Source organism: Polyodon spathula, chromosome 16 (genome assembly GCF_017654505.1).
Source record: "Polyodon spathula isolate WHYD16114869_AA chromosome 16, ASM1765450v1, whole genome shotgun sequence".
Classification (NCBI taxonomy): Eukaryota; Metazoa; Chordata; class Actinopteri; order Acipenseriformes; family Polyodontidae; genus Polyodon; species Polyodon spathula.
This window is the reverse complement of record NC_054549.1, coordinates 2,673,679-2,700,595: the sequence shown is the minus strand read 5'-3', so window position 1 is coordinate 2,700,595 and position 26,917 is coordinate 2,673,679. Positions and strand designations below refer to the sequence as shown.

The 26,917-nt window shown below is 40.1% G+C and overlaps 1 protein-coding gene across 1 annotated transcript in view; it reads left to right on the top strand.

Annotated features, from left to right (window-relative positions):
* The window catches only part of LOC121329280 (beta-citrylglutamate synthase B-like), a 36,495-nt gene that overhangs the window by 3,819 nt on the left and 5,759 nt on the right, over nt 1–26,917 (top strand). Inside the window, exons 2-3 of the mRNA XM_041274813.1 lie at nt 24,118–24,348; nt 25,883–25,969. Of these exons, the coding sequence (XP_041130747.1) occupies nt 24,118–24,348; nt 25,883–25,969 (318 nt within the window). The remainder of the gene's footprint in view (nt 1–24,117; nt 24,349–25,882; nt 25,970–26,917) is intronic.

The window sequence follows — 26,917 nt, the reverse complement described above, 5'->3', positions numbered from 1 at the left end:
CGGTACTACAGAAAAATCCCATCATTAAAAAAAAGGGAAAAAAATCGATTTAAATTAAAAAAATCTGATTTAAATCAAATAAATCAGATTTTTTAGATTTAAAAAAATTAAAAAATCGCCAGCCCTGTATTTGTTGGGTTTATTTGTTTGGGTTTCCATTTCAATATCCCAACAGTGATATAAAACACAGGGCATACTGTTCATTGAGAAGCACAAGTCAGTAGTACAGGGTTAGATGGAAGCACCAGCAATGGGGTGCCTGCTCAGTGTTGCCCATTGTGACTGAAAACCTAGCAGAGAGATGCAGCTTTTATATCTTACAGAATGCATGCCACAGGTGTCATTAACGTGCAAGTAAACCAGTGATGTGCGGGACAGCTCGCTTACACATGTGGTATGTGTTTCTAGCCTTTAGTAAAACCAAGTGTGTAAAACATCCCACAGTATAGCACACTTGCACGAACTCCCTGAACAGAAATGCTTACTTATACAAACAGGGGAGAACATCAATAGTGTGCTGCTCATCATGAATCACGATCAGTTGTTTTAACACTCAGAGAGAAACATTAGACTCCTCTACTGGTTCCTTTGTGTTTCGTGTTATTTCTGATTAGCCTGGAGAAGCAGGAGGAATTGCACCATTTGCGTGTGAAAGAAAACAACTGTTATTTTACTGCCACAAAACACCTTTGAGTACAGAAATAACATTCTGATTTGAACTGAACGTTGTGTATGTGTGTGTGTGTGTATCTGTGTGTGTCTGTGTGTTTGTGTGTGTGTGTGTGGCGCTGAACATACAATTCACTCAATGTTGAGAGCTTGCTGCAACCCCAGCTAGCAGGCAGTCATGTGACACACTTCCTCAACCCACACAGAAAGGAGAGAAACACTCTGAAATAGATGTTAGAGACAATATGCCTTAGTCACAGAGCTTTGAGGGCTGTTTAGGGTCCTCATTCAGCAAATGGAGGCTGTTATGCAGTGCTCCTTTCTGACTGTCCATCCACCTCTGTCTGTCTTTGATGGTCTGCATGGTAAACACCAGAAATGGCCTGATTTTGCACCAATCTTCATCAAACTGATACACTAGGAGCTTCCTATGACATTTCGGCTTGCATTTGGCAATAATCCAATAAATATTTGAGCTGTACGTCCTGTAGGGTTATCAGTAAAATCGGAATGAACGTTTCAGTCGAAAAACCCAACTGCATGTGTGCAGCCGTTATTACACACATCCTTTTAACTGTGATAAATAAGCACACTAGTGTTTTTGTCTTCCTCATGAGAGTAACCCAGCTGCGATGTGGGAAAAGGTTTTGTGGTCAGATGAGACCAAGATAGAGCTTTTTAGCCAAAACTCAAAGCGCTATGTGTGGCTCAAACCTAACACTGCCCATGCCTCAAGACACACCATCCCTACAGTGAAGTACGGTGGTGGCAGCATCATGTTGTGGGGATGCGTCTCATCAGCAGGGACTGGGCATCTTGTTACAATTGAAGGAAGAATGGATGGAGCAAAATACAGGAAAATACTGCAAGAGAATCTGCTTCAGTCCGCTAAAAAACTGAAGCTTAGGAGGAAATTCACCTTTCAGCAGGCCAATGATCCCAAGCACAAGGCCAAAGCAACATTAGAGTGGCTCAAGAACAAAAAAGTGAATGTCCTACAGTGGCCCAGTCAAAGTCCTGATCTCAATCCCATTGAGAATCTGTGGCACTATTTGAAAATTGCGGTCCACAAGCGTCGTCCAACCAATCTGAACAACCTGGAGCAAATCTGCCAAGAAGAATGGGCCAAAATCATTCATTGCAAAGCTGGTACATACTTACCCCAAAAGACTTAAAGCTGTTATTGAAGCGAAAGGTGGCTCTACCAAATATTGATGTGTGGGGGTTGAATACTTCTGCAAGCAAGATATTTCAGTTTTTTATTTTTCTTAAAAATATTTCCCAACATAAAACCAATGTCACCTTACAATAATTGATTTTGAGTTTAAGTGTTTTAAAATAAAATATCAAACAGAACGAAATTTCAATGTACCATTTGTAATTCAGTAATATGAGAGAATTGGTCAGGGGTCTGAATACTTTTGCAAGGCACTGTATATCATTTTTTAAGTTATTTTTTTCTTTCTGCTAAAAACAAGTTCCAGAGTATTGAAAGGTTATTGCCACCGACTATAAAATTCTGGTGAACTCTGGCATTTCGGCCAGCTTCAAATACTCCAATTACAAGGAATCTCTTAATTCTTACATAAAACAAAATAACACAGAAGTGCTTTCCTTGTAGCAGACTTTTTATAACTCGGACAGAAGTGCTCTAAAAATGTGAGCACGGAATTTAAAAATGAAGCACTGTTGAGGAAGCTGATTCACACGGTACTTCAAGAAATGGCTTGATGAGGTTCTTGTTTGGATCAATAAACAACCAAATGAGCAAGATGGGCCAAGTGGCCCTCCTCATGTTTGTAGCATTTCTTACGTTCTTAAAAAGTCATATACAACATAACACCTCCATAAATCTATACTGTTCAAGTCTGTTAGAAAGTAAAACAAAGTAAATGTTGTATTCCTTCATTTTAAACACTACGTGTTTATTTTACAATTTTATTGTGTTAGATGTTTTGAAAGTCGTCACTTCCAAATAATTTAATAAAATTAGTTCAGCGGATAAAAAAACTGCTTCTGATAGTACTAAAAACGCTGCTAACATACACAATTCAATGGTGAAAAATTAAGCATGATATTTAATGCTACATTTCTAAAACAAACAAGCTACTAATGTAGATGCCTTCCTCTTACGTGCTATTGGAACAGAATTCTGTTATTCAAGCCAAATGTCTGTCAAAACAACATCCCAGTGCACCTTAAATAAGAACATAAGACATTTTACTAGCGAGAGGAGACCATTTGGCCCATGTTGCTCGTTTGGTTGTTAAAAATATTACAAAGAAAGTAATAGACAAAAGACAATCTGTAAACTGTAAGCGCTTTTTATTGCTTACATGCTGAACCGGCAGCTTTCTGCATTGGTGCTCTTTTGCAGTGTGACTCGGAAGCTTCTAAAGGTCCCGTGCTTTCCTCTGCAGGTGAAGCGTCACATTGATCCTGTTATCTGTAGGGAAACTGATATGATAGAAATGAAGTCTATTCATCCTGGTCTTTTCACCGCTCATGCATCAATTCAAAACACAGGACTATCACAATACACGCACATAAAATACAGATTACAACAAAATCCAAAATCGCTAACATTTTTGACATGCGGTAGAGTTTTAATGACACACGTCTGCAAAATATATTTTTGCAGCTTCTCGCAAATGCACTTTAATAATGAAATAAACAAGCATCAATGAACTCCCTTTTCATCAGATTCTAGCGCATTCCTGTTTTATCTGTTATCTTTGCTGTTCCTTTTTTTTTTATAAGGAATACACACTGGGGATTCACTTAAAATTAAATTAAAAGAACTGAAGAAACTACAGTCAAAGAAAAAAATAACGTGCGGCAGAGATCGGGGTGGCGATCTGTTTCAATAAATTGCTGGCGTTTCCTCCCTTGTTTTTCACTTCTTTAAAACACTTTTGACATTTTGGCTGTCTGCCTTCAACCAGATTTCCATTGTCATCTGGATGAAATCCAAAATAGTTCCACACCAAGCTTCTTTCTCCTGCATTATTACTGCTGCAGTAATTAAGTTTTCCCAGAATGTGCAGGGTAGTTGGCCACTTCCAATAAGCAACAATGAGTAAGCTTCATATTGTTTTTAAAGAAAAGGTAAGTATGGTTGTGAGTTTGTCACAATGGAGCCAGAAGGACAGAGTAAGGAATCTAAAGTTTACAGACCAGGAGCTAAATGTATTAGTGAAGAAGTGGTGGGGAATTATGAAAGGCTTTTTGGTGCTGAACCAGCGGGTACATTAACTACAATGAAAAGGGCCATCTGACAAAACATTAAGGACAAAATAAATGCACTTGTGGTCTGTGAGTGCAGCCTGGAAAAAAGCACTGGACAGATGCCGAGAGAAAAACGAAAGAGAAATGCGCTCATAATCGTGCCACTGGAGGTGGACCCTCACAACGACTGGAACTCACCTCGTATGAGACCGTCAATGTGGCCATTCTGCAGCAACAGCTTGTCGGGGGAGCCCACGGGGGCATTGACACCAACAGGATCCCCGCGGAGCCAGCAAACCAAGGTATGTCTGCTTGTGTGCAGTCAGCATAACCTGACATTGTACGTTTGAGTGCATGATATACATATGAAAGGTATTAATTACAAAACTAGGTCACTCGTTTATTTAAATATTTTCAGTGTAAAATAGCCAGCATGGAATGTACATTAATATTAAAGTTCATAATTTAAAATCTCCATGATTTGTACAAAACAATTCTTAAATACAGTTCGCAATGAAGTTTTCTCAGAATTAGGATATGGAGACAACTTAACTATTGATTGCCGTTTAAAGGGAGGTAGAGAGACGATGCTGAAGCTGGCCTTATTCGGCCAGCTTGTTATTCACATTCCAGCTTCTTATTCGCATCCCGTAACTAATTGAATCAGTAACCAGAGTATTTCAGGGGTTAACTCATTTTGTCCCACTTATTTCAAAGTGGATTCTCACAGGGGGAACTCCTCTACGTCCGCCATATGCGTTTATCCAGCCTAAAACAGATTTTGATGCACCACTAGTACTTACAGTTACCAGCTTTCTGAAGCCTATTGCCCGGGACAGACAGGCGCGGCGTGGCAACTGAGGCATTTTGCTGCCTGTATCGCTGCTATTGCTTTCGTATGGTGTTGGACAGACCTGGGACGATACTGCTAGTCCCGCTGTGCTGCTCAATTCGAATCCAGAGCGATTTTTTCTGGCTGCCGTGCGGTACCGTCAGTGGATTAACCAATCACAGCCAAGTGCTGACAACACAGAAAAAAAGTCATGAATGAAACTGTTGTCTACGAAGGTGTCCAAGCACCCTGAAGTGTTTGATCCCTCCAATATTTCATACAAGGACAGGCAAGTCAGTATTTTATACATCGCCCTGATAAGCATCCTTCCTGACTTTTTTTTTTTTTTATTATTATTTCTGTATTTTTTTTTCCTGACTTTTTTTTTTTTTTTTTATTATTTTTGTTTTTAAAATAATTTTTTTTTCTAAATAACTGGTAGTAAAAGGATATCTTTTCTAATACTTTAGTAGCAGGCTGCTTGCTGTCAGCAATGTATTGTATGTTTCTTTACTAAGCTCAGATCGCTGATTTCATACACCTGCATATACAGTGGCTCTCAAAAGTATTCACCCCCCTTGGACTTTTCCACATTTTATTGTGTTGCAACATGGAATAAAAATGGATTTAATTAGGAGTTTTTGCCACTGATCAACACAAAAAAGTTCATAATGTCAAAGTGAAAAATAAAATCTACAAATTGTTCTAAATTAATTACAACTATAAATCAGAAAATAATTGATTGCATAAGTATTCACCCCCTTTGCTATGACACACCTAAATAAGCTCTGGTGCAACCAATTGTCTTTAGAAGTCACATAATTAGTTGAATGGAGTCCACCTGTGTGCAGTTAAGGTGTTTCACATGATTTCAGGTTAAATACACCTGACTCTGGGAGGTCCCACAGTTGGTTATTACATTTCCTAACAAAAACTACATCATGAAAACGAAGGAACATTCAAAGCAAATCTGGAAAAAGGTTCTTCAAAAGCACCAATAATGGGTAGGATATAAGAACATTTCCAAGGCATTGAATATCTCCCAGGGCGCAGTAAAGTCCATTATTAAGAAATGGAGAGAATATGGCACAACTGTGAATTTGTCCTCAAAAACTGAGTATCCGGGCTAGAAGGGCACTAAGAGGCCTATGGCAACTCTAAAGGAGTTACAGACTTCCACTAGGAAGGGGAGCTAGGGGACACTGTGCATACGGCAACTATAGCCCGGGTGCTTCACAAAACTGGCCTTTATGGGAGAGTGGCAAAAAGAAAGCCATTGTTGAAAGAAACTAGCCTCAAATCTCGGCTAGTTTGGTATGTGGGAGACTCTGAGACCAAGTGGAAGAAGATTCTATGGTCTGATTTTTGGCCTCAACGCTAAGCGATATGTTTGGCGCAAGCCTAACACTGCACATCATCCTGAGAACACCATCCCTACCGTGAAGCATGGTGGTGGCAGCATCATGCTATGGGGATGCTTCTGCATTAGGGCCTGGAAAGCTCGTGAAGATAGAGGGCAAAATGGATGCAGCAAAGTACAGAGAAATCCTGGAGGAAAACCTGCTGAAGTCTGCAAGAGACCTGGGACTTGGGAGAAGATTCATCTTCCAGCAGGACAATGACCCCAAACATACAGCCAAAGCCACACTGGAGTGGCTTAAAAACAAAAAGGTCAATGTCCTGGAGTGGCTCAGTCAAAGCCCAGACCTCAATCCAATTGAGAATATGTGGAAAGAGTTGAAGATTGCTGTTCACCAAAGGTCCCTATCCAACTTGATGGAGCTTGAGCAATTTTGCAAAGAAGAATGGGCACAAATTGCAGTGTCCAGATGTGCAAAGCTGGTAGAGACTTACCCAAACAGACTCATGGCTGTAATTGCTGCCAAAGGTGCCTCTACCAAATATTGACTCAAGGGGTGAATATATATGCAATCAATTATTTTCTGTTTTGTATTTGTAATTAATTTAGAACAATTTGTAGATTTTATTTTTCACTTCGACATTATGGGCTTTTTTTGTGTTGATCAGTGGCAAAAACTCCTAATTAAATCCATTTTGATTCCATGTTGTAACACAATAAAATGTGGAAAAGTCCAAGGGGGGTGAATACTTTTGAGAGCCACTATAGATGACAGAAAAACAACGTTGAAAAACAAACCAGTGTTTTTACTTCGCAGCTTATATGGGGGGCATTACAGCTATGGGCAAAAGTTTAGCATCACGCCCTATATAATTAATTATGTTACATTGACATATTGAAATTACATATCGTGTTGTAGTTTTCCAAAAATTGAAAAATGTGACATTTCGGAATCTACATGAAATACTGTACTACTATTGTAGTTTCCGGCAGACTTTTGAGGTACTGTTTTGTAGTTTCTTGCATGGTGTTAAATAAAATTTCAAAATTATGTTCATATAGGTTTTTTTTTTAAATTGTCTGCATCCTAATATTCTTCTAGGTGATGCAAAACTTCTGGCTGTATATGTAAATTATATTTGATTACATAGCCTCTGGTGAAAATGCCCTCGTCGCGCCTGTCTGAATCTGCCTTTAAACTAGGACTTCGGCATCATAGTAGAGAGATGGAAAATAAAAAACGAAAAGTTCAACCCCTATTGATTAGACCACCGTATATTATTTATCAGGCAAGGAATAATTGTACACAATAAGCTACAGTACCATAGTGCAATTTATTCATTGCCCCTGTCACATGGTGTAGATTACATAACAAGCAGACACGTATCTTATTAAATTAAGTAGTAGTTTATTTAATACATACATTCCAATAGCAAATGTTACAGTATATTAGTCACACTAACAGCAGTAACAGGACAGGACCATTAGATGAGCATCGTTATCCTTGCATTGCAGGTGCCAACACTGTCTCCACTTCTCCACACACACACTGCCACACTCGACTCCCAATCTCCAGGGCTTGTGGCATCTGAGGAGATGGTCACCTTAGTGCTAAGGTCTGTCGGGGAAGAGGAGATGTGTGCCAGCGGCGGTGAGGACACCGGAGAGCAGCCTCAGGACAACCAGACAATCCAGATGCAGTAGGTTGGATCTGGATGCACAGTCAGAGTCCATGCCACACAGCGCAGCGGAGTACGATGAGGTCATATATGTGCTTCAGAGAAGGCAGTATGATCTTCTTCAGTCCAGTCTTCCTGACATGAACAGACACTTGTCTGAACACACCGTGGCAGTGCAGAGCCAGTGTCACACTGAATCGCATGGTTACAACAGCAGCTAATCCAGACACTTGCACACTATCGCCACCAGCTAGGTCTTCAATGGGACTCCGTATGAGGAGGGGAGGTCTTGCCCCAAAGAGTCAGCGTCCTACGAGACAGTCAAGGCGGAGAAACTAATTGTTAATGGAACACTGAAGTTTAACTCTGCAAATCAAATATTTGTTTGTTCAACTTGATGTCCCTCTGATTTGTTATTTAGTAATATTAAGTTAGCAAAGCACTCGCTCAGTCAATTAAAAGTTCACTATTTGCATTTGAAAAGTGTCGAAAAGTCACTTTTTGAATGATAAAGTGATGTAGTTTGATTGCTTGTATTTATGACTACACCTCAACTTGCACTCTGTCCATTCATTTATTGGACCCTGTGAATCTTGGTTGTAAATCTCCTTCCCGACCTGTGAGGGTGTTAAGTAGCAGAGTTCTTTGGATGGGCTGCTCTGACAGTTCTTTCCCAGGGTCGGGAAGTCAGCCATAGTGGAAGGCGGCGAAACTTTGTTGCAAGAACGCATTGACCCGGGAGGGAAACGACATGGCAGCCGTAGATTGGAGAGGCGGTTGCACTTGTTTACTAAGGGATCATGTGTGACAGCATAAAAAGGGGATGGAGAATCATAATTTGTTCCTTCACTTTGGTTACAAAAAATAACCAGAAGGACCCATGCAGTATTTGTGAAGTGTTTGTCTTGTCTATAATTGGTACTTGTGAATTTATAGATGGCTAACACGTTCCGGAGCTGTCTCTAAGGGCCAGCATAAAACCCGGAACAGCACTACACTATTGTCACACATTAAACTGTATTACCCACCATGAGAACTACAGCATGCACCACAGACTGGTGACCGTGTCTGTACATTGTGGGTGGTATACTTGTGCTTATTGTTTGGGACTGCAAACCCGTTATTTTCCCTGGCATTACACATTGCTGTGTATTGCTGGAGATCATTGTTTGGTCACCAGACCTGGATTGTATAAAAATAATAAAAGTACTTTTCTAAACTGGATTTCAAATCTCTGTCTGCCCATTGCGCACTGCATCACTCCTGCACCTGCACAAAATCAACCACTTTGCTACAGACCCTTAAAGTTTCTAGAATTTTCTTTTGTGTATTTTAAAGCTGTTTCAAGCATAGCCTACCTAAATATGACATGTACAGGGTGACTTTATGAATATATTAACATAGCCAGAATTGTTGCGTATGACATGACAGGCACCGACTTTTCAGTAGCTTTGGTGGGGTGGGTTAAGTGCCCCTTGCCCCCGCTAACTCGCCGCTTATTGATGACATTGGTATTAAATTGCATGACGCAAGGTATGTCCTCTATTTGTTTTGTCTGTCTTGTACATTGAATTATAACGTGTACTTACATTGAAAATATTTGTGGATGGCACGTTCTCTCACCACTCTCCCACTGGTCATGCTGTGTTCCTCTGGTGGTGCATTGTTGACAGCTATGTTATGCAAAATGCAGCAAGCAACAATGAGTGTACACACTTTCCCAGGGCTATTCTGTAGCACACCACCAGATTTATCTGAACTTTTTAACACTCCAAATGTACGCTGAATAACACAGCGTGTAGCCATGTGTGCTGTATTGTACCGAATCTCTGCCTGCATTCTGGGGTCCGACAACAGTGGAAGCAGCCAGGGTCTGATTCCATAAACAGCATCACCTGTGACAAGCATTAACAATGTTAGCAAATTGTCCATGCTTCCTATCAGTGCCCTATGCAACACGTGTTATAAATTATTTACCAAGAATCCATCCAGCTCCATATACACCTGCCTCGTAATCTTCATATATCCTGGACTGTCTGAGGATGTACAACTCGTGTGGATAGCTGGTGACCACGTCACATCAAGAATCCTCAGTTTCACATCACACACCATTTGTACATTAATGGAGTGGTAATGTCCCTGTTGCACTCAGGCTAAAGTGAGAAGTGTGTTTCAGTTCCACAGCTGCAGCTGGATGGGGTAGCGATTAGTATCCAACACAGCGGGCCTTGTCTGCTAAATAATTCAACAACTATGCAGCAATGATACAGGCTGCCCGGGGTCTTTTAATAAGCCATTTATTGTGTGTTGAGAACAACTAGTTTTAAAGGAATGGTAGCCTGGGCTTTAATAAGAAAATAACCTCCTAACAGCATTAGTAACATCATTACTGAACCCCCAATGCTCTAGTCTTTGTGATGAATATCTTTTTTGCTCTTGGTACTGCACTGTTGAAGGCCAGTGGCCACAACACATCTGCATAAGCATGAATTCTCTTGTTCTACAGTTTCTATAAAAATGATTTTTTTAATAATAGACTCAAGCTTAACAGCTGACATTTGGTGAATGCCTTGGTGTTTGATTATTTAATTTTGAACATTTATTTGAGGCTTTAGCACCCCGTGAATACAGAACATTGCCGCACATGCTTTTTACAGCGTGCTCCTATTTCTTTAAATACTTTAATTTTCAAAATGCTGTGCTTGTTTACGTTAACCACACTAAATATGAAACCAATATGCAGTTGTTAAAGTACTGTAGATATTACTATCTTAGCACTGTGATGGACGTTACACAGAACACATTGATTTTTATATTGTAGTCAAATCAGACCTATAATTCTCTATATTGGTGACATTATTTCTGTTGTAACTTAATGTATTATATAGAAACAATATCTCCTGTAATTTTATACATTAGTTTGTTAACTGGTGACCATTCCACATTATCACTCCTTAGAATGTTCAGTAGGATGCTTGAAATGAGCGCCTTTACTGTCACTCCCTGTGCGGTAGCATTGGGTAGTCCAAGTGCTCAGGGTCAGTGAAACCAGCTGGATTGTTGTAGTATTCCCAGCATCACAGAGCATGTACATGAGAATAATGAGCACCTTCTCTACGCTGATTTGCTGACCTTCTGTTAAAAAACAAGCAAACTGATACACTAAACAGAACACGGGACACTGAACCCAACATTGAAAAAGGGGGGGGGGTCACATGATCTGTGTTAATGAGTTCTCAAGGTTACAGAGCATTGAAACATGCAAATAAACCCTGGCCCAGAGGGGGCCAAACTTCCTTACTAGCCGCATACCGACATTTTCATAAGGAGCAGTCAGACACACACTGTAAAACATGAAATGTTTGTGAGCAAGACATTTTAAATACTAGCATTGCTTTAAAAAAAAAAAAAAAGCATTGAGAGAGCTGCAGAGTCTGCACAGTTTCTGTGTCATTTTTGTTGTGCTGTAGATCTACAGTGTATTCAACTTTGAATGTAACACTATGGTGTTTTTCCATTTTTTTCTGTTTATACTGTATGCTATATGCACTTTAAGTAAACTATATTCAGTTATTATCAAGCAAAATACGATAACTGCCCCGATTTCATCAAAAAACACCTCATAACAAGACAGATTGTGTAAGGATTCTTTTTGACAAGCTCTTCCCTTGATCTGAATGCTTGGTTTGAAAAAAAAAGTGTTTTTCTTTGTAGGACTGCTGTGTGTATTAAACACTTTTGAGAGCTCTCTGGATGACAAATTTTGAAAGCGATTACAGTACCTGCTCACGACGAGACGTAAGATATGAAAATATAATATTCATTTTAGAAGTGCAATATAACATTTAAACATGCATTCTCCAGTCTAGCACCAACACTGTTTTATAAAAAGATTCATTCATCTGAATAAAGACGTTTGGCACAAGAGATAAAACTTGCTTGAGTCATTACATCAGCTTTACTGAACGCCAAAAGGAGAATCTGCTGACTGATGAGGTGGGTTTTTAAAGAGGCCTGCTTGTTTCTCCTCAAGTCTGTTCCAGGAGGATATGCAGCTGAAAATGTGTTGTGATTTGTGTCATAATGACATTTAAGGACTACAGTGTTAATTGATCTGTTACAGATGAGACACAGAGAGTTACTACCTAAGTCTCATAGTTATAATCAATGAGAAAAGATCATGCATACCAAATTGGATTTATTTATAAAAGTTTTACTGCCATCTCTAAATTAAGACTTGTGCAGCAAAGTGAGATGCATTACAAGAAACTATGTAGTTGTGTACTGTCGGGTGAATAACATTGTGGCAACCCAGTACCCAGGGCTTTCAGACTCAATCAGATTGTAGCCAGAAACTAACATCAGACCCAGTACTTGCAGGTTCAGCTTAGCTATCATGGGGAAACAATCAGACGTGCATTAGTTCAAGCATAAACAATTAAACATGAAGAGTCAACTGCTAATGTGATTAACATGAGATTACCACAGACCTAAAGGTCTTATGAGGCACAAAGTTCTTTTTTGTGCAGTGTGTCATGAAGAACGAAATGACAGTGAATGTAGGCTTTAGAGTTTATTAAAAAATAAAGCGCAGAAGGAGCAAGAGCTATTTTACTTCCTGTTTTTTACATCCCTGAAGTGCACTCATTGTACAATTAGCAGCAACTACACTTCAGGAGTTAGGGTTAGGATTAGGGTCCGGAGTGTACATCTCGCACTGACAAAGTATTCTAAACATTTAAACCACACATCTATAAAAACAGATTAAGTATGTTAATATCAAGTTTCCTGTTTTTATTTCGATATAATGGTTTCTAGTATGTTTCTAAGTGTACAGTGGCTGCCACTAATCCAGTTGTGAGTGTGCATTCTCATGCACTCGCTTTGCTTGCAGGCCTGACACAGCAAAGAGTCTGAAGAAAGACACTTTCAACTTGATTAGCCACCGCACACTTACATACATACAAGAAAACATCTTCAGTTTGCATTGCTATTACTGCCTCACAAAAGAACAAGTGTCTTGACGAAAACAGATAAACCCATTGAAGAAAATTCAGATCAAAAGCGAGGGGTCACTGTTTTACCTAAACGAAAAAAGAAACGAGATTGATATTATTACATGCGATCTGGAAATGTAACCAGTCTTTCCACCCACTTGAGAAGATGCGAAGACATTAATGCAGATTGCAAACCATCCACTGGAACATCACAAAGAGTGTTCACTAGAGCAGCTCATATAGCTAGGGTATAGAAGTGCTGTGAAGGTCAAACATGTTGAGCAGGTAGTGTTTCTGAGGAAACCCTTAATTGAACAATGCTTGTCTTATAATTTAAGGGGGCTTACAGTGTGTGATGCCCTATGGCAAAGTGGTTGATTGTGTACAGGTGCAGGAGTGCTACAGTGCGTAATTAACAGACAGAGAGGTTTGTAATCTAGTTGGAAATGGTTTCTTTTTTAATCCAGGTCTGGTGACCAAATAATAAACCCCAGTAGTGCTTGTGGTGGGTGATGCAAGTTTATAATTGACAATAGTGCAGTGTTGTTGCAGGTTTTGTCCTGGCCTTTGGTGACAGCTCCGGAATGTTTTAGCTGTCTACTAATAACAAACAAGAACAATTATAGGCAAAACAAAAAACACTCATGATACTTTTTATCAGAGGTTCTCACACGATTCCTTTCAGGTTCTACTCGTAAACCAGAGCGAAGGTACAGATTGCGTCTGTCCATCCCCTTTTATGCCGTCACACATGACCCCTTGGTAAACGAGTTGCCACATCGTTTCCCTTCCGGGTCGATGAGGTAGTGCACCGGAGTTCCGCCCCCTTTCTAGCTGGCTGACTTCCCTTTAACACTGGGAAAGAATTGTCGGGCCAGTCTGTCCAAGGTACTCTGTTCTCGCTGCTTAGTGCCCTCACAGGTCGGAAGGGAGATTTACTACCAAGAGTCATTGTATTTATGTCACATGTCCCTACAGCTAACACTGAAGAATGTAAACCAACCGGACTGTCAACACAGTTTTGATAAAGAGTACAAAGAAGATTTTCATTGGTTTACAATGAGCATGTTGAATCCTTTCTCTGAAATTATTTGCATGCATGTGTCATGTTCAGTAATATGTTAACTTTTAATGAAGATTAAACAATGGCAATATTTTATGAATAGATTGCTTAAGAATTGCATGTTTTTGGAGAAGAAACATTTGCATATAAACAGAACAAAGCTGATCTGGGTTATACTGTTGTATACAATGGAAATGTTTCATAGTGGCACATCTTTAAGCATTATCAAGCTAGCTGGAATATCTCAGCGGTTGATATTGCATTTTATTTAATTGTTTTGTACTGTTTTACATTACTACTTTCAAAAAAGCAAATAAATGTACGAATTTATTTGGCAAGTTCACAATAACAAAGGCAAACAATTGTTCACGTTTTATTAATTGCATTGTGATACGAATATTATCACAGCCCATGTATCGAGGTAGGTATCTTACCGTTGTGAACCCAGAGATACACACCCCTTTGTAACAAGTGTATAATACTCACCAAACATGAACAATTGCTCCTTATTGTTCTTCTACATTATTTTTAAGCTCAAATATGACAGATGCCACAATGCAATGTGTCTACCAAGACCACGTAGCTAAAGTTATCTTAAAACTGCCTTCAAATATAAAAGTCTTCCCCCATTTTTCCAGTCCATGTTGATTTAGTACACCATGAAAAATCTTGAATGATCTTGTCTAGTGCCAAGCGGGGCGTGTGACACCAGCCACAAGTATCTCAAATAAGCTGCAGGACATGAATATGTAAGATTTGACGCAGCCTTCAAGCCCATGTCAAAGACTACAGGAGCTTGTCTCGACGAGTCTCCAAGCAGTTTCAGATGTTCTGCTTTCATGGATTCAGAAGCACTTGCCTACCGAGTGGCTCCAATCAGCCAATCACTGTCAGATCTGCTGTTTTGCACATCCTTGGACTTACTAAACCATTTGACTTTATTTATTTAGCCGAGTGAGGGAGAGCCCTGCACAGGTGTGTGTTACATATTGCAGGTCATTCAGTTTTTTTCAAGCTTTCTAAGCAGTACTGTAAATATAATGCAGTTATCATAATGCTTAAAAACAGGCGAAGAAATGAACAAACAAGGATTGTGTACTCTACTGCACTGCACTGACTCACAGAGCTGGGCTTTAAGATCGCATCCATTGTGCAGTTTATCAAAATGATGCTGCATTTATTAGTGTCAAGTTGCAGTATAACCTTTAAGAGATAATGTAGTGCCCTGTAGGAGTTTATATACTGTATTCATTTTCAACAACCTCCTGCTTTCGTAGGAGCTCGAACAGAAAGCATGTTTCAAAGGGGAATCGAGTATCCCAACAACAAAGACTTTGGGAATGTAAACAAACACAACTGTCAACAAGGTATTTTTCTGATCAGATCATAGCAGCGTGGAGCCAGTTTAAACACCTTGCAGACGGGTGAGTGAATGCAGTCTTGGCTGGCACGGTGGTACTGCAGTCTGGCAGTTAGTTTGTCATGTGCCTCAGCTGATCTATCCACGGCTGATGATTGAACCCACTACCCTGAGCCAATCTCAGAGGACTGGTAACCAAGGATAACAGTAGCTAAATTATTACTGCCCTTCTTATGCTGTGCTGAACATATTACCGGTCTTCATTTAGAACAGATTTGTTTTGTCCATTGGAGTAAATGTGACCTACAGAACAGGAAGTGATTCGGTACCAGGAACCAACATCAGCTGTATTGCATTAAAACAAATCTGAAAATCTGAAATAAAGTCAAATAAACAAACAGAGGACTAAGATCTTCAACTCAAGCAAGTGAAACAGGAGTAAGTCATTTTTCATTCATTTTATGGCTTATATGGACATTTATTCTTATTAGAAAAAGTGTCAGTAATTGCAAATTGGTGTAAAACCATTGATGAATATAGGCCAATATCCGGGAAATCAAAATATGATGTCGGACAAAATGCTAGTAACATTATTTATACGTTTGAAATGGAGAGGAGGGGTATAAATAAGGTGGTGTCTTATCGGGTTGCTCTACTGTGTGGTGGCCATGCATCAACAAGCAAGTCTCTGTGCTTTTTATTTTATCTTGTTTATTGAAATCCAGCCCTAAACTCATTTTAAATGATTTCCTTTGACGTCTTCCATCTCCATGGCAGCATGGAGCAAGGTAAAGCTAAGGAAAGGGTTTCTTGTTTTTTCTATAGCGCCATGGTGCATAAGAACATACTTTTGTTTTTACAACATAAAAAGCATGGGCTCAATCAAAAGACAGTCAACAAGCGCATTAAAAATATTCTATTTAAAAGCAAACTTTCAGGATGAAAGAATATGGTAATTTGGCAAACAAAAAAATTCAGGGTATTTTTACTAAACTCGGTTATCTTGTTAACACAAGTTAAATAAGCACTTGTGTGTGCCCTGTAATTATAACTTTTTTTAAACCCTCTATGCCACGTGTTTCATAATTTAGGGAAAGCACGTTCAACTGGCTTTTCTATAACACGATGTCTGCTGGTGAAGCGAACGTTTGAATTAATGCATTTTTAAAAATAGTGGTCTTTCAGAAATTGAGATTTTCATAGAGAATTCGATATTATTACACGGTACTGATTCTAATTCATGGAAATCATGAAATCCGTGCTCATGGTGAAAACATACAGCCTTAGTGAAACAACAGCACAAATAAGCGATGTCAGTGCAGGGAAAGTTAAAGATAGATCTTCAGGCTGAAGATTTACCCATGGCTGGAGTGTAATAACGACAGTTGTTTGGTAGTTTCCAGTACAAACAACACAGCTTTGAAAAAAAAACAAACCTCAAAATAGAAGCTTCGTCAGGCAACGGAGAATGCTCCTCATCACAATGGTGAACAGCTGCATGTGCATAATGTTAGATGTTTACATTTCTGTAAATAAAAAAAGGAAATTGAAATGTACATCTACGTTATCTGAAGGATAGTCATGTGTATGTGAAATAGCAGACAGCGAAGCATCTAAAATAAATTAAATTGCAGCTGCTAAAGAAATGGCTTGAAAACCCTCTGCTGTTTTTGATGGGTTTTTTTGTGAAATACCTACATGATCCAAACACAGAGGAATGCAAACTGTGCAAGTGGGGATTAATTGTCGTGCACCCATTTCTTACCTTAACATTAGGTAAATCCTAGAACACTTCGCTGTGTCTTTAGACAGCTTTTCTTCCTTTTTAAACATATTTGAGTTAGCATGGTGCTCACAGACAAAATCAAATTGACACTGCCAGTGAACACGTATGATTGAAAATTCCTGCAGACGCAGTCATATTGAGCTCAGGGAGGGAGCTCAATGGGAGGTGCACAGTAAAAAGAATGGCAACAATAACAAATTATAATAATTTGTCATTTTCTCACAGGACGAGATTAGACAGAATTCAATTAAATTGTGACAGAACGCCAGGGCCAGCTGACGTTGAGAAAGTTTGTGAATGAGTTGTAGAATGCAGATGGGATATGCTGGTGCTGATGGACACCGGGGATAGTGACGGGCAGGCATATAGGCAACTTTTGCAGTAAGTTATTTTTTTAATTTGAGAGGCATTGCGGCAACTGGCGCCGCTGCCGTCTGTTACTTCGCACCCTGCTGTAGTAAACCATACTGTATGTTTTCGCAAGTGTAGTTCTTTGACGAGGACTCTTCTCCCTCTTGTGGTCACATCATGTTTCTAATGGATTTTAAAAACTAGTAGAGTTCAGTGCCGTGATTAGTAGAGGAGTCTCAACATACTTCACGGGGCGGAGCATGGCCACCTGCTGTGATGTTTTAAGACATAAAGTTAGTAACGTATAACATATAAAGAGAGAGGCTCCGTCCTGCAAAGGCCCTATGCATATAAAGGGGGGTTCCGTCATTGAGGATACACGACATACAGGAGGGGGGCCTCCGTCTTTGAGGTGACCCGACATACAAAGAAGGGCACCGTCTTTGAGGTTACCTGACATACGAAGCGGCTCGCCAACCGGAAAGAAAACAAAGTTAGAAGATGTTAGAACACATAGAGGTGTACCCGACAAACGAGGGGTTCCGCCGCTTGGGGCCCTCACATGAATAGAGGCATCAGAACCTGAAAGAGAAAATAAGGGATCAGGCATGCTAAAGGAGGGGTTTGGCCGAGGGTCCCCTCTGACTCACGGAGAACCCTCCTCTATGAGGTAAATTAAGTGAAAAGGGAATCACTAAACCCCCAGAAGAGACCAATGCAAAGGCGGTTTGAAATTCTAGAGGAGGAGGAAATGAAAAAACACAAGACAACTAGGTGAAGGTGACTAAGGTTTAAATAGAATAGATTTAATTGGTGGAAGAAGATGAGAGGGCATACTAGCCTAGTACTGCCCCCTGAATCACACATAAAGGTTAACATATATTGTAGAGGAGAGAACATTTCTTCAGGTAAAGGAGGTCTGACTGTCTATTAAGGAGCATTCACTCCACAAATCAACCCCAGAATGTTCAACAACAGTGGGCTTTGTTTCAGAAATAAACTGTTGCTCAGACCAGCAGGGGGTGCTCTTCCTCTTTCTGTATTGCACTCTTGAGAGAAGCTACATAATGACAGCTCAGCCACAGTGGGGGGGACTTCTGGTGCTTTGTTTTCTTCAAGGACACACTTTTAAAGGGCATACAAAAATGTAAAGGTTGATTTCCAAAAACACATTTCCCGTTTTGAAATATTTGTTAGGAAAAACTGCCTTAGGCAGTACTCATAGAGTAGCACAAATATCACAGCGCATTTACCAAAAGAAGATAACCTTTCTGGATCTATTCAACGATGATTCAGACTCCAGAAAAGCTTTGCTTTTAGATACAAAAGATCCATTAGCTGGCAAACCATTGTCTGATAGTATTAAAGATTGCTGGCTAACACAGCCTTTTCTCATGCCAGTCTGGGGTTTCAGACTTGCTGTTCTTCTGGTTTCATTTGAATTAGCTCTTCCAGTCAGGGCTATAGGGAGCAAGCTCATGCAAGTGAGACAGCCCATAGGGCAGCTTGGTTTAGGATCCTTGGGGAGAGACAGCCATTCCTCAATAGAACAGAACACATACAACTGGGATTTCATGAAGAGATCATACAGCAACAGTGTAGGCAGCAATAGCTCTGTGGATTTGGAACAGATTTTGACCAATGGCTCATTTCATTGTAGCCTGTTGAACTATTGCATTGTAGTGCCAATGCGTTTGGAAGGGCCATGCCTATTGAGTATTATAGGTTAATTACCCTTTATAATCTGCCTGAGATAAGGTAAGAAATTACTTAAGGAAGATAAAACTAAATACAATGCCATATATTACTGACATACATCACAGTATTACCATCCACATGGGGACTTACAGGATTTGTTGGCCAGTAATCATCAGTGATCCTTAATCTGTAACTACCTTGGGTATTATTGCTTTATAAACATGTAAACTAGCTGCTGTAAACTGAAGGGCAATCTTTAAACGGTTTGCACCCAGGTGCTTCTGCATTTGGAGAAACAGCTAATTTCATGGAACACCATGCAACACAAACCAGCAGCCACTTTTACTTCTATCTGGCATTGTACAAATCTACAAGTAATTTACACAAGCAAACTAGCTGTGAAATCAGCTGCAAGCTTTGCTTGGTCAAGTACTTTAAATGTACAACACGATGCGCTTCATTCTTGTTTTTTTTTTAATATTACAGTATGTGATAATATCATGGAGCTGCTCTATATATCATTTACACGTTTGTGTTTCAACTAAATATTGACTGGGCCAAGTTTTTTTTTTTTTTTTTTTTTTTTGAACTTTTGAAAAGATACCAAATAAAGATTGCATACATGATTTGAATTTCCAGCCTGTGTTCCAGCCAGATCAATCAAGATCCTTCACCAGGACTTTCATCTGCTTTTTGGCCATCAAACCACAACACTAATGTCAATTTCTTCTCTACTCTTCATATGTTAAAAGCTGGATTTGGAAGATGTTTTAATGTTAATGAAGTGCAAAGAAAGGGAAAGTCACTGGAAGTCGGACAAAAATGACCAGGTCATCCCTTTCACAACTGGGTGAGTCCAGCTACCAGGGTTGGGGAGCGCTGGCTCAGATTGTTGGAATAGTGGGACGGCTTTGTCAGTTAGTGGCTAAGGGAAATATTTCCTCCGAATGAATCAGCCTTTGATGCAGATCCACTGCTTGATCCACCCCAGCTCCACTCTGAATACCAAATGATGTGCAGACATGGAAAGAAGAAAACAGTGCCAGGCAATGCTGCAGCTCAAAAGCAGCTTTCACAGTCTGGTAGAGCCTCCCGTTCAAGTGCAGGCAGGGCACTTCAAATACCCACATAGACAGCCTATTCACACAGCTGAAGATGCACAGTGTGAGTGATACAGGACCGTATACAAGATGGGAACAATGAGGGCTACGTTTTCGATGCACTGTACTTTATTCATAACAGTAGGCTGCATTAATCTTGAATTCAAATTTAGCAGTCGCTTATTGTAAAATATTTTTTATAATACAAATTCAATTAGGAGGTAACATTTTGAGTAAAAATAATTTCCTTTGTTTGAGTCAAAAGGATATTGGGAAATGTATTAGTTTGCTTCCAGATTAGCGCCTCTACTGTATTTTAGTGCTGTTTTGGGACCTCTTTTCCTATGGTGCATTTTGAATTGCCATAGTCACGCATCAATGCCAGTTCCGTGAAGCAGCGTGAAAAACATGCATTATCCTTGCAGACACAAGTGGAGGTGTTGAGAGCGGTGGATAATGCACCAACATACAAGGAAAAGAAAGCTGTTGCTGTAGATTTCAACTTTCCCCCAAACATTGTCGGTGTTTCCGATGTGCTCAATACCCTGATGTTGGGGGCGCCTTGCTTATGTGGTTTAAAAAATAGCCATGATCAGAATGGTGACTACAAGCCATTATCAGTGATGCCGCCACATTAGTTCATCATGGGGTGGACAGGTATAGGCTAGGAACTTTTCACGTACCTAGAACGGAGATATCATGCTAGGGAAGCCAATGCATAAAGGAGATCTTAAACAGATAACACACTCCTGCACAGAAGTCTTTCTCCCATTTCATTTTTTAGCTCCTATAAGATTGTTTTACTGTAATATACAAATTAAATATTTAAGTAAATGTAATCAAAATGAAAGAATAATCAGATATTTGTTTACAATTTGAAAGACTGTTCAAACATGAAAACCCAGTAGTGGTAGAGACTCATTGTGCCTAGCAGCGATTTTATAGAAAAAAAAGAGAAGAGAAGCCCCCTCCTGAAGAGGGTGAGAGCGTCTGGGCTGGCTGGCAGCACACTGGTGATTTCAATCCTGTGTGACAGCCTTTCACAATATGGAGGAGACTGCAGAATTAATGAGCCGTTTTCTACCCACTGAGAAATGTGATCATTAGCCACCTCACAGACAACATCTACAGTGAAAAATAAAGGCGACTGCAGAGAGACAATAACTCCCCTTGGTCTCTCAATCTCTCTGGGCTCTCCTCAGTATGAAGCGCTGCCTCTGTGTGCTTGAATGAATTAGTATCTCTGTCAGAGAGAGAGGGAGAGAGAAACAAAACTGGAAAGAAAAATATAAAGTGTGGAAGAGGAGACACAGGCCTATTGCACAGAACAGGACATACAAAGAATACAGTTCAACCCGATTGACAGAACACCCACCAGTCTATAGAGACCATTGTTGAGGAAGCTAGTGTAGATATTTCCCATTGTAAACCACATCTACAGAAAATGGCACCCATTAAAGTTGTTGTACAGTAGCTATAAAATCATTTCATAACCAATACCTGTCATGCACTTCCATTCACTAGAAATGGTTCAAATCTGCAGATTTGAAAGAAACATGAAACTACACATGATTAAAGAAAGTTATCGGTCTCCTTGCCGTTCTCTCTGAAAATCTGTTACTTCTTGGGACATTTCACCTCCTCAGGGTTATTGGAAGAAGGCATGTCTGTCAGTAAAGGAAGCAGCTGGTTGGTTAAGTCTTGGAAAGAAGGATCTGAAGTATTGAGGACAGTTTTTTTGCCCTCATAGTCATTTACTAACCAGGATTATGGTAGATATTTTGCACTTTGTGATCGCAGCTTGCAAAATTGAGGTGCAAGCTGCTTGAATTAGCCTAGCTGTTATCTTCATAGGAGAATGGTTTCAGAGACAGCTAAGTGTAAAGGACAGTGTATAGGACAGTTCTTATTACCACTCCCTGTGTGGATCCCGCTGTGTCTGGAAGGCCATCCTACACCAGGTCTCACAGGAAAAGCACAATGGAATAATAGTTTTGGAACTGAGTTGGACGGTTCATTCGTTCAGTTAAACAATTAAGAATATGGTTGGTTCAAAGCTCTTATCTGGTCAAGTTTCATTTTGGGTCTCATACAAGAAAAAGAAACCCTGTCATGCAAATTGTACAGAACTGCTACTGCCACATTGTCTCATATCTGAGACACCTTTTCAGGTAGTGACTTCATATTTGCAACCTTGGCTTGTATGTAAAGGCTGTACAAACATGTCAGTGAAACGCATTATTTGAGATACAACAGTCAGCCACTCAGGGATTGCATCATTAAAAGGTAAGAGGCTAGAGGACAGTCATGGCACTTGAAGCTAACTCGTCAAGGGTTGGATCAGTGAAGCTAAAATTACAGAATGTGTGATATTAATATACTAAATATAGACCCAGCTCAGTGCAGCCAGCTGCGTTGAATGAAGTCACATTATTATATCATGATGTGCATTTTAACCAGGCGAGCATGTCTGTTTGAGCTGTGCCCCGGGTTCCCTCCATAGTGAAGTGACGGAGGCAGACAGGCTGGGGGTAGCCGTCTCTTGCTGTGCACCCCAGGCCACACAACTGGCACATTTGCTTCATTGAAAATTGAACAGCTCCTGCTATACTAGAATTAATCCTTACCAGTGCACCTGGTCTATATGTAGCCCAATCTGCTTATTACAGTGATTGTAGTTAACAAAAGAAAGCCATTCATTTCCATGCCATGCACACCCATTCACTGTGTAAGTCTGAAATGTGGAGTTTCGAAAGAAATCAATGTAATAGTGAACACATCATTTAATTTGAAATCATGATATTTGGTACTACACTAGGGTAAAGAAATCTTCCTGGTCATTTCATCTGGAGAGTGACATTGTCCCTCCCCTTCAGGGCTTTCTTTCTTGTCAGTAACCAACCAGCTGCTTCCCCTAATGAGTCACATGCTTTGCAGCAGTGTTGAGGTGAAATGAACTGTCGTAGTCTCCATCGCCTCATTTGATAAGGAATTGTCACACATAAGCGTGCAGGGGGTCATGCGAATGTCACACGTCACACTTCACATGTTTCCATGCATCTGAGGAACTGCTTGTCCATTTGTCATCTGTAATAGCATTATTTAGCATACATTGTTGAGAATATCAGTCTCAATTCCTTTTAATATTTGAAGGAACAGTAGAGTTTCAAAAATACAACCCGTGCGAAGACCAGTCTGTTCAGAAGATGCAGTCAGCATTCTGTCTGTCCTTGCAGCAACCAATGGGGAGGGCTCCAAACAGCTGTTATAGAATTGAAAGAAAACAAAAGGCAAGGAGGGAAATAACCAGGCTTTCTCTGATGTTCCCTGGTTTGCATTTACATTTCTCAGTTTTAGTTGTTGTGTTTCTTTCCAGTTTGGTTTGTTCGGATTGTTTTTCCAACCTGTCAGTTGAGGAGTCTCCCTATCCCATGTCTTGCAGTGTTAACTAGTTTAATGTGCATCTTGTTTGTGATTATATGTTAACACATTGCCAGAAGGTATTGTGTTAGTGGCTTGGTAAGGCAATTATAATAAATGCATCTCTATCCCCACTGGAGGCCACAGCCAAACTACCTGTGTGGGCTGGGAGCCAGAGTGATGGCTGAGACATTGGCCTCAATTCAGTTTTATTAAACAATGCAGACGTAGTGATGATGTTAGAGCAAAGAACACTTCAGGTTTTATATATATATATTAACTGTCTCAATCCTACAATTCTAGGTGATGCAAAACTTTTTTTGAAAACATTGTGAATGTTGAAATATTAAAACTTGTTATACATCTTACAGTAAATTCATTTAAAATCTGAAAATATAGGGGGAAATATAGTAAGGTCACACCACCCTCCCATCTTAGTTTTTTTTTTTATATTAGGGAATAATTTTAAACAGTGACTTCACTCTTCGCAGGACAATGTGTTTTGGACAGATTCTCTTCAGTTACCAGTGTTGTGGCTGCTTGACCTGACCCGCTGCTGTCCATTCCTCCTCAGGCCTGCGAGTGGACCAGGAAGTGCTGACCTCCTGCCCCCAAGTGGCAGTCATACGCGTGCCCACCCCCTGGGTCCAGTCAGACAGCGACATCACCGTCCTGCGGCACCTGGAGAAGATGGGCTGTCGCTTGGTCAACCGGCCTCAGGCCATCCTCAACTGTATCAACAAGTTCTGGACCCTCCAGGAGCTGGCTGGACATGGGGTGCCTCTGCCGGACACCTTCTCCTATGGTAAGGATCCCGGGTGCTGGTGCCAGTCATAGCATTTACATTAACAATATATATCAGATAACCAAGAGGATAGATCACAACACAGACAGCACCACACAGCCCTACAACATTGGTATGCACTTGTACTCATTATGTATCATGTACTTAGTAACATTGTGCAGTACGGTCCTTGGGTTTGAGGTACGAAGTTAAAGAATTATGCTTATTGTACAAAACAAGTAGCTCTTTGACTTTGTAATACAGGTGTGTCACTGGAGGCTACATCAAGCAATCTCACGCTTCAGTTGTAATATATTCAGTAACTGGCTGTTTCATACTGCATATGAAACAGGATCAGTGTAGTGTAGTGTGTTGTGCCTGTCTTTGCAGCATACGTAGTGCTTCCAGACTACAGAGCTAGCAAGCATCTCTCCTTCCTGGCTGAATAACTAAAAGACATTTCTGGAAGATGCATTAGCAAATACAGCACATGCCCTTTTGAAAGACTGCTGCTGCGGAACACCAAGGGCAACGTGGAACAGATCTGGAAGCAGAAGTTAAAAAGCTCAGATAGAACTGGTTAGAACTGCTTTGTAGTCGCTGAGCTGGCCTGGAATCAGCAGCTGCAGCCACACTGGAATGCTTTGTGTGGCTGCCTTTTAGTCTTAACCTTTCTTATATTATTGATTGGCTTAGTGAATGCATAAATTACTCTTTGATGCATCTGAGAGGCAATTTATTATTGAAGAGTATCTGAATCCTTTCCGGTAAGGCATTGCTTTAGTCTCCATCTGCTGACCAGACATTCCAGGGGCTGGAGCTAGGAAGGCACTTTGTGGATACCCTGATGTCATTGTAGTTCTCATATTATTGGGATTATTCCAGTTGGTACAAACAATAAGTATGATTCACCAACATGTTGGGTTTTCATGAAAGGGTTATTTCTCCTTAGCAGTTTCTGGTTACCTGCAATGCAAGACGCATATTCCTTTCAACAGGAATGTAGTGGTGGCAGATCATTCTGTTCTGATGGGAATTCCTTTAGAGAGTATCAGGCAGATTCCAGGTCCTGGTAGTGTACTTATTCACTAGGTATGGATTTTAATTTATTAAGCTTTATCTTCCTTAAAAAAAAACAAAGTGCAGGATGGAGTGAAAGAAAGACGTTCTTTAATTGCAGCCTTTAAAAAACATTCAAGACATTCGCAAAGGCAATAATCACAAGATTTCTCCATTTTAACAAAAATGCCTTGCTTATGGCAATGTACCTTATTGTTCTATTGTTCTAGTTAAAGGCTAAATAAATCCTTTGACATAGCCTGGGCCCACAAGGCACCATACAGTGTCCTTGCATTGACCTTGCCAAAGCCAGATCTGAACTCACTTTCAGTGTGCATTGTAATGAAACGTGTTGTTTGGGATTTTAATAAGGTGATCGGTTTCCTCTCAGTCATGCACTGAAGAGTTTTTATTTTTAAAAGCTTTCTAAGTGTGTCTGCAGGCCCGTGTGTTTGGGTAGGGGCAGCTCTCTGACAAGTTGCTTGTGTCTCTGCAGGGGGCCATGAGAACTTCAGCAAGATGATTGACGAGGCAGAGCCTCTGGGATACCCCGTGGTGGTCAAGAACACTCGAGGTCACCGAGGTACATGGGTCCCTTCTGAACTCGGGACAACTGTCCAGCCGACCGACACCAGCACTCCTTCCTGGAGTTGAAGCCAGAGTAGAACTCAGGCCTCAGAAATGAAAGTGCTGTGTCTTGTGAGGAATTTTTGGTTGCTGCTATGCTCATAGACCCCCACACTTTTTATATTTTCATATTTTCCCATACCAAAGACCCATATATAGTCATCTCTCATTAATACCAATTTTAAGGGACTAGCAGAAAATGTGTTTTATCAGTAGTTGTTATTATCAGGAGTATTAACTTTTATTGAACTAACAATGAAATCAATTTTCAATTACAGTACGATGAAAAGTTATCATACATTTAAAAGTACTGTGCATTTTATTGAAAGTAGGGTTGTAAGAGAACTTTTTAAAAGTATACATTCCAAAAACAGTTTCACACAAAAACTGGCAACAGTAAATCGTTTGAAAGTTTAGCACCAGAGAGCCTACCGGTGCTAAATTATCAAACCCTGCTCTGTTCAAGCCCCCCTCAGAACTTCCCACACAAGTCTTCTCCTGAGTGTGGCTTTGCCACACACTACTGCAGAGTAAAAACACATTTTAACCTTGTAACAGAAGTAAGAAATCAACTGTCTACAGATAATGTTTTGTGTCATTTACTGTGAATATAAACAAATGCTAATAATTTTTAAAGAACACAAGTAGGTTTCATTCAGCAGCTGACATGAACTGAAATGTGTTGATTCTAACTCAGTCTGGATGGGGGTGGAGATTTAAAGTCATTGCTGATCTTTTTCTGCTTAATGCCTTGACTCTGCTTTTTAAGTGTGCGGTCCCTCTTTGCCATCACAATCCAAATGCCCTTTCTGTCTATATTTGATTGCTTCTCTAAATATTCAACTGCCCTCTCAAAAATGACACAGCTTCTGTGTGTCAAATATGAGTGACTCATGCCAGCTCT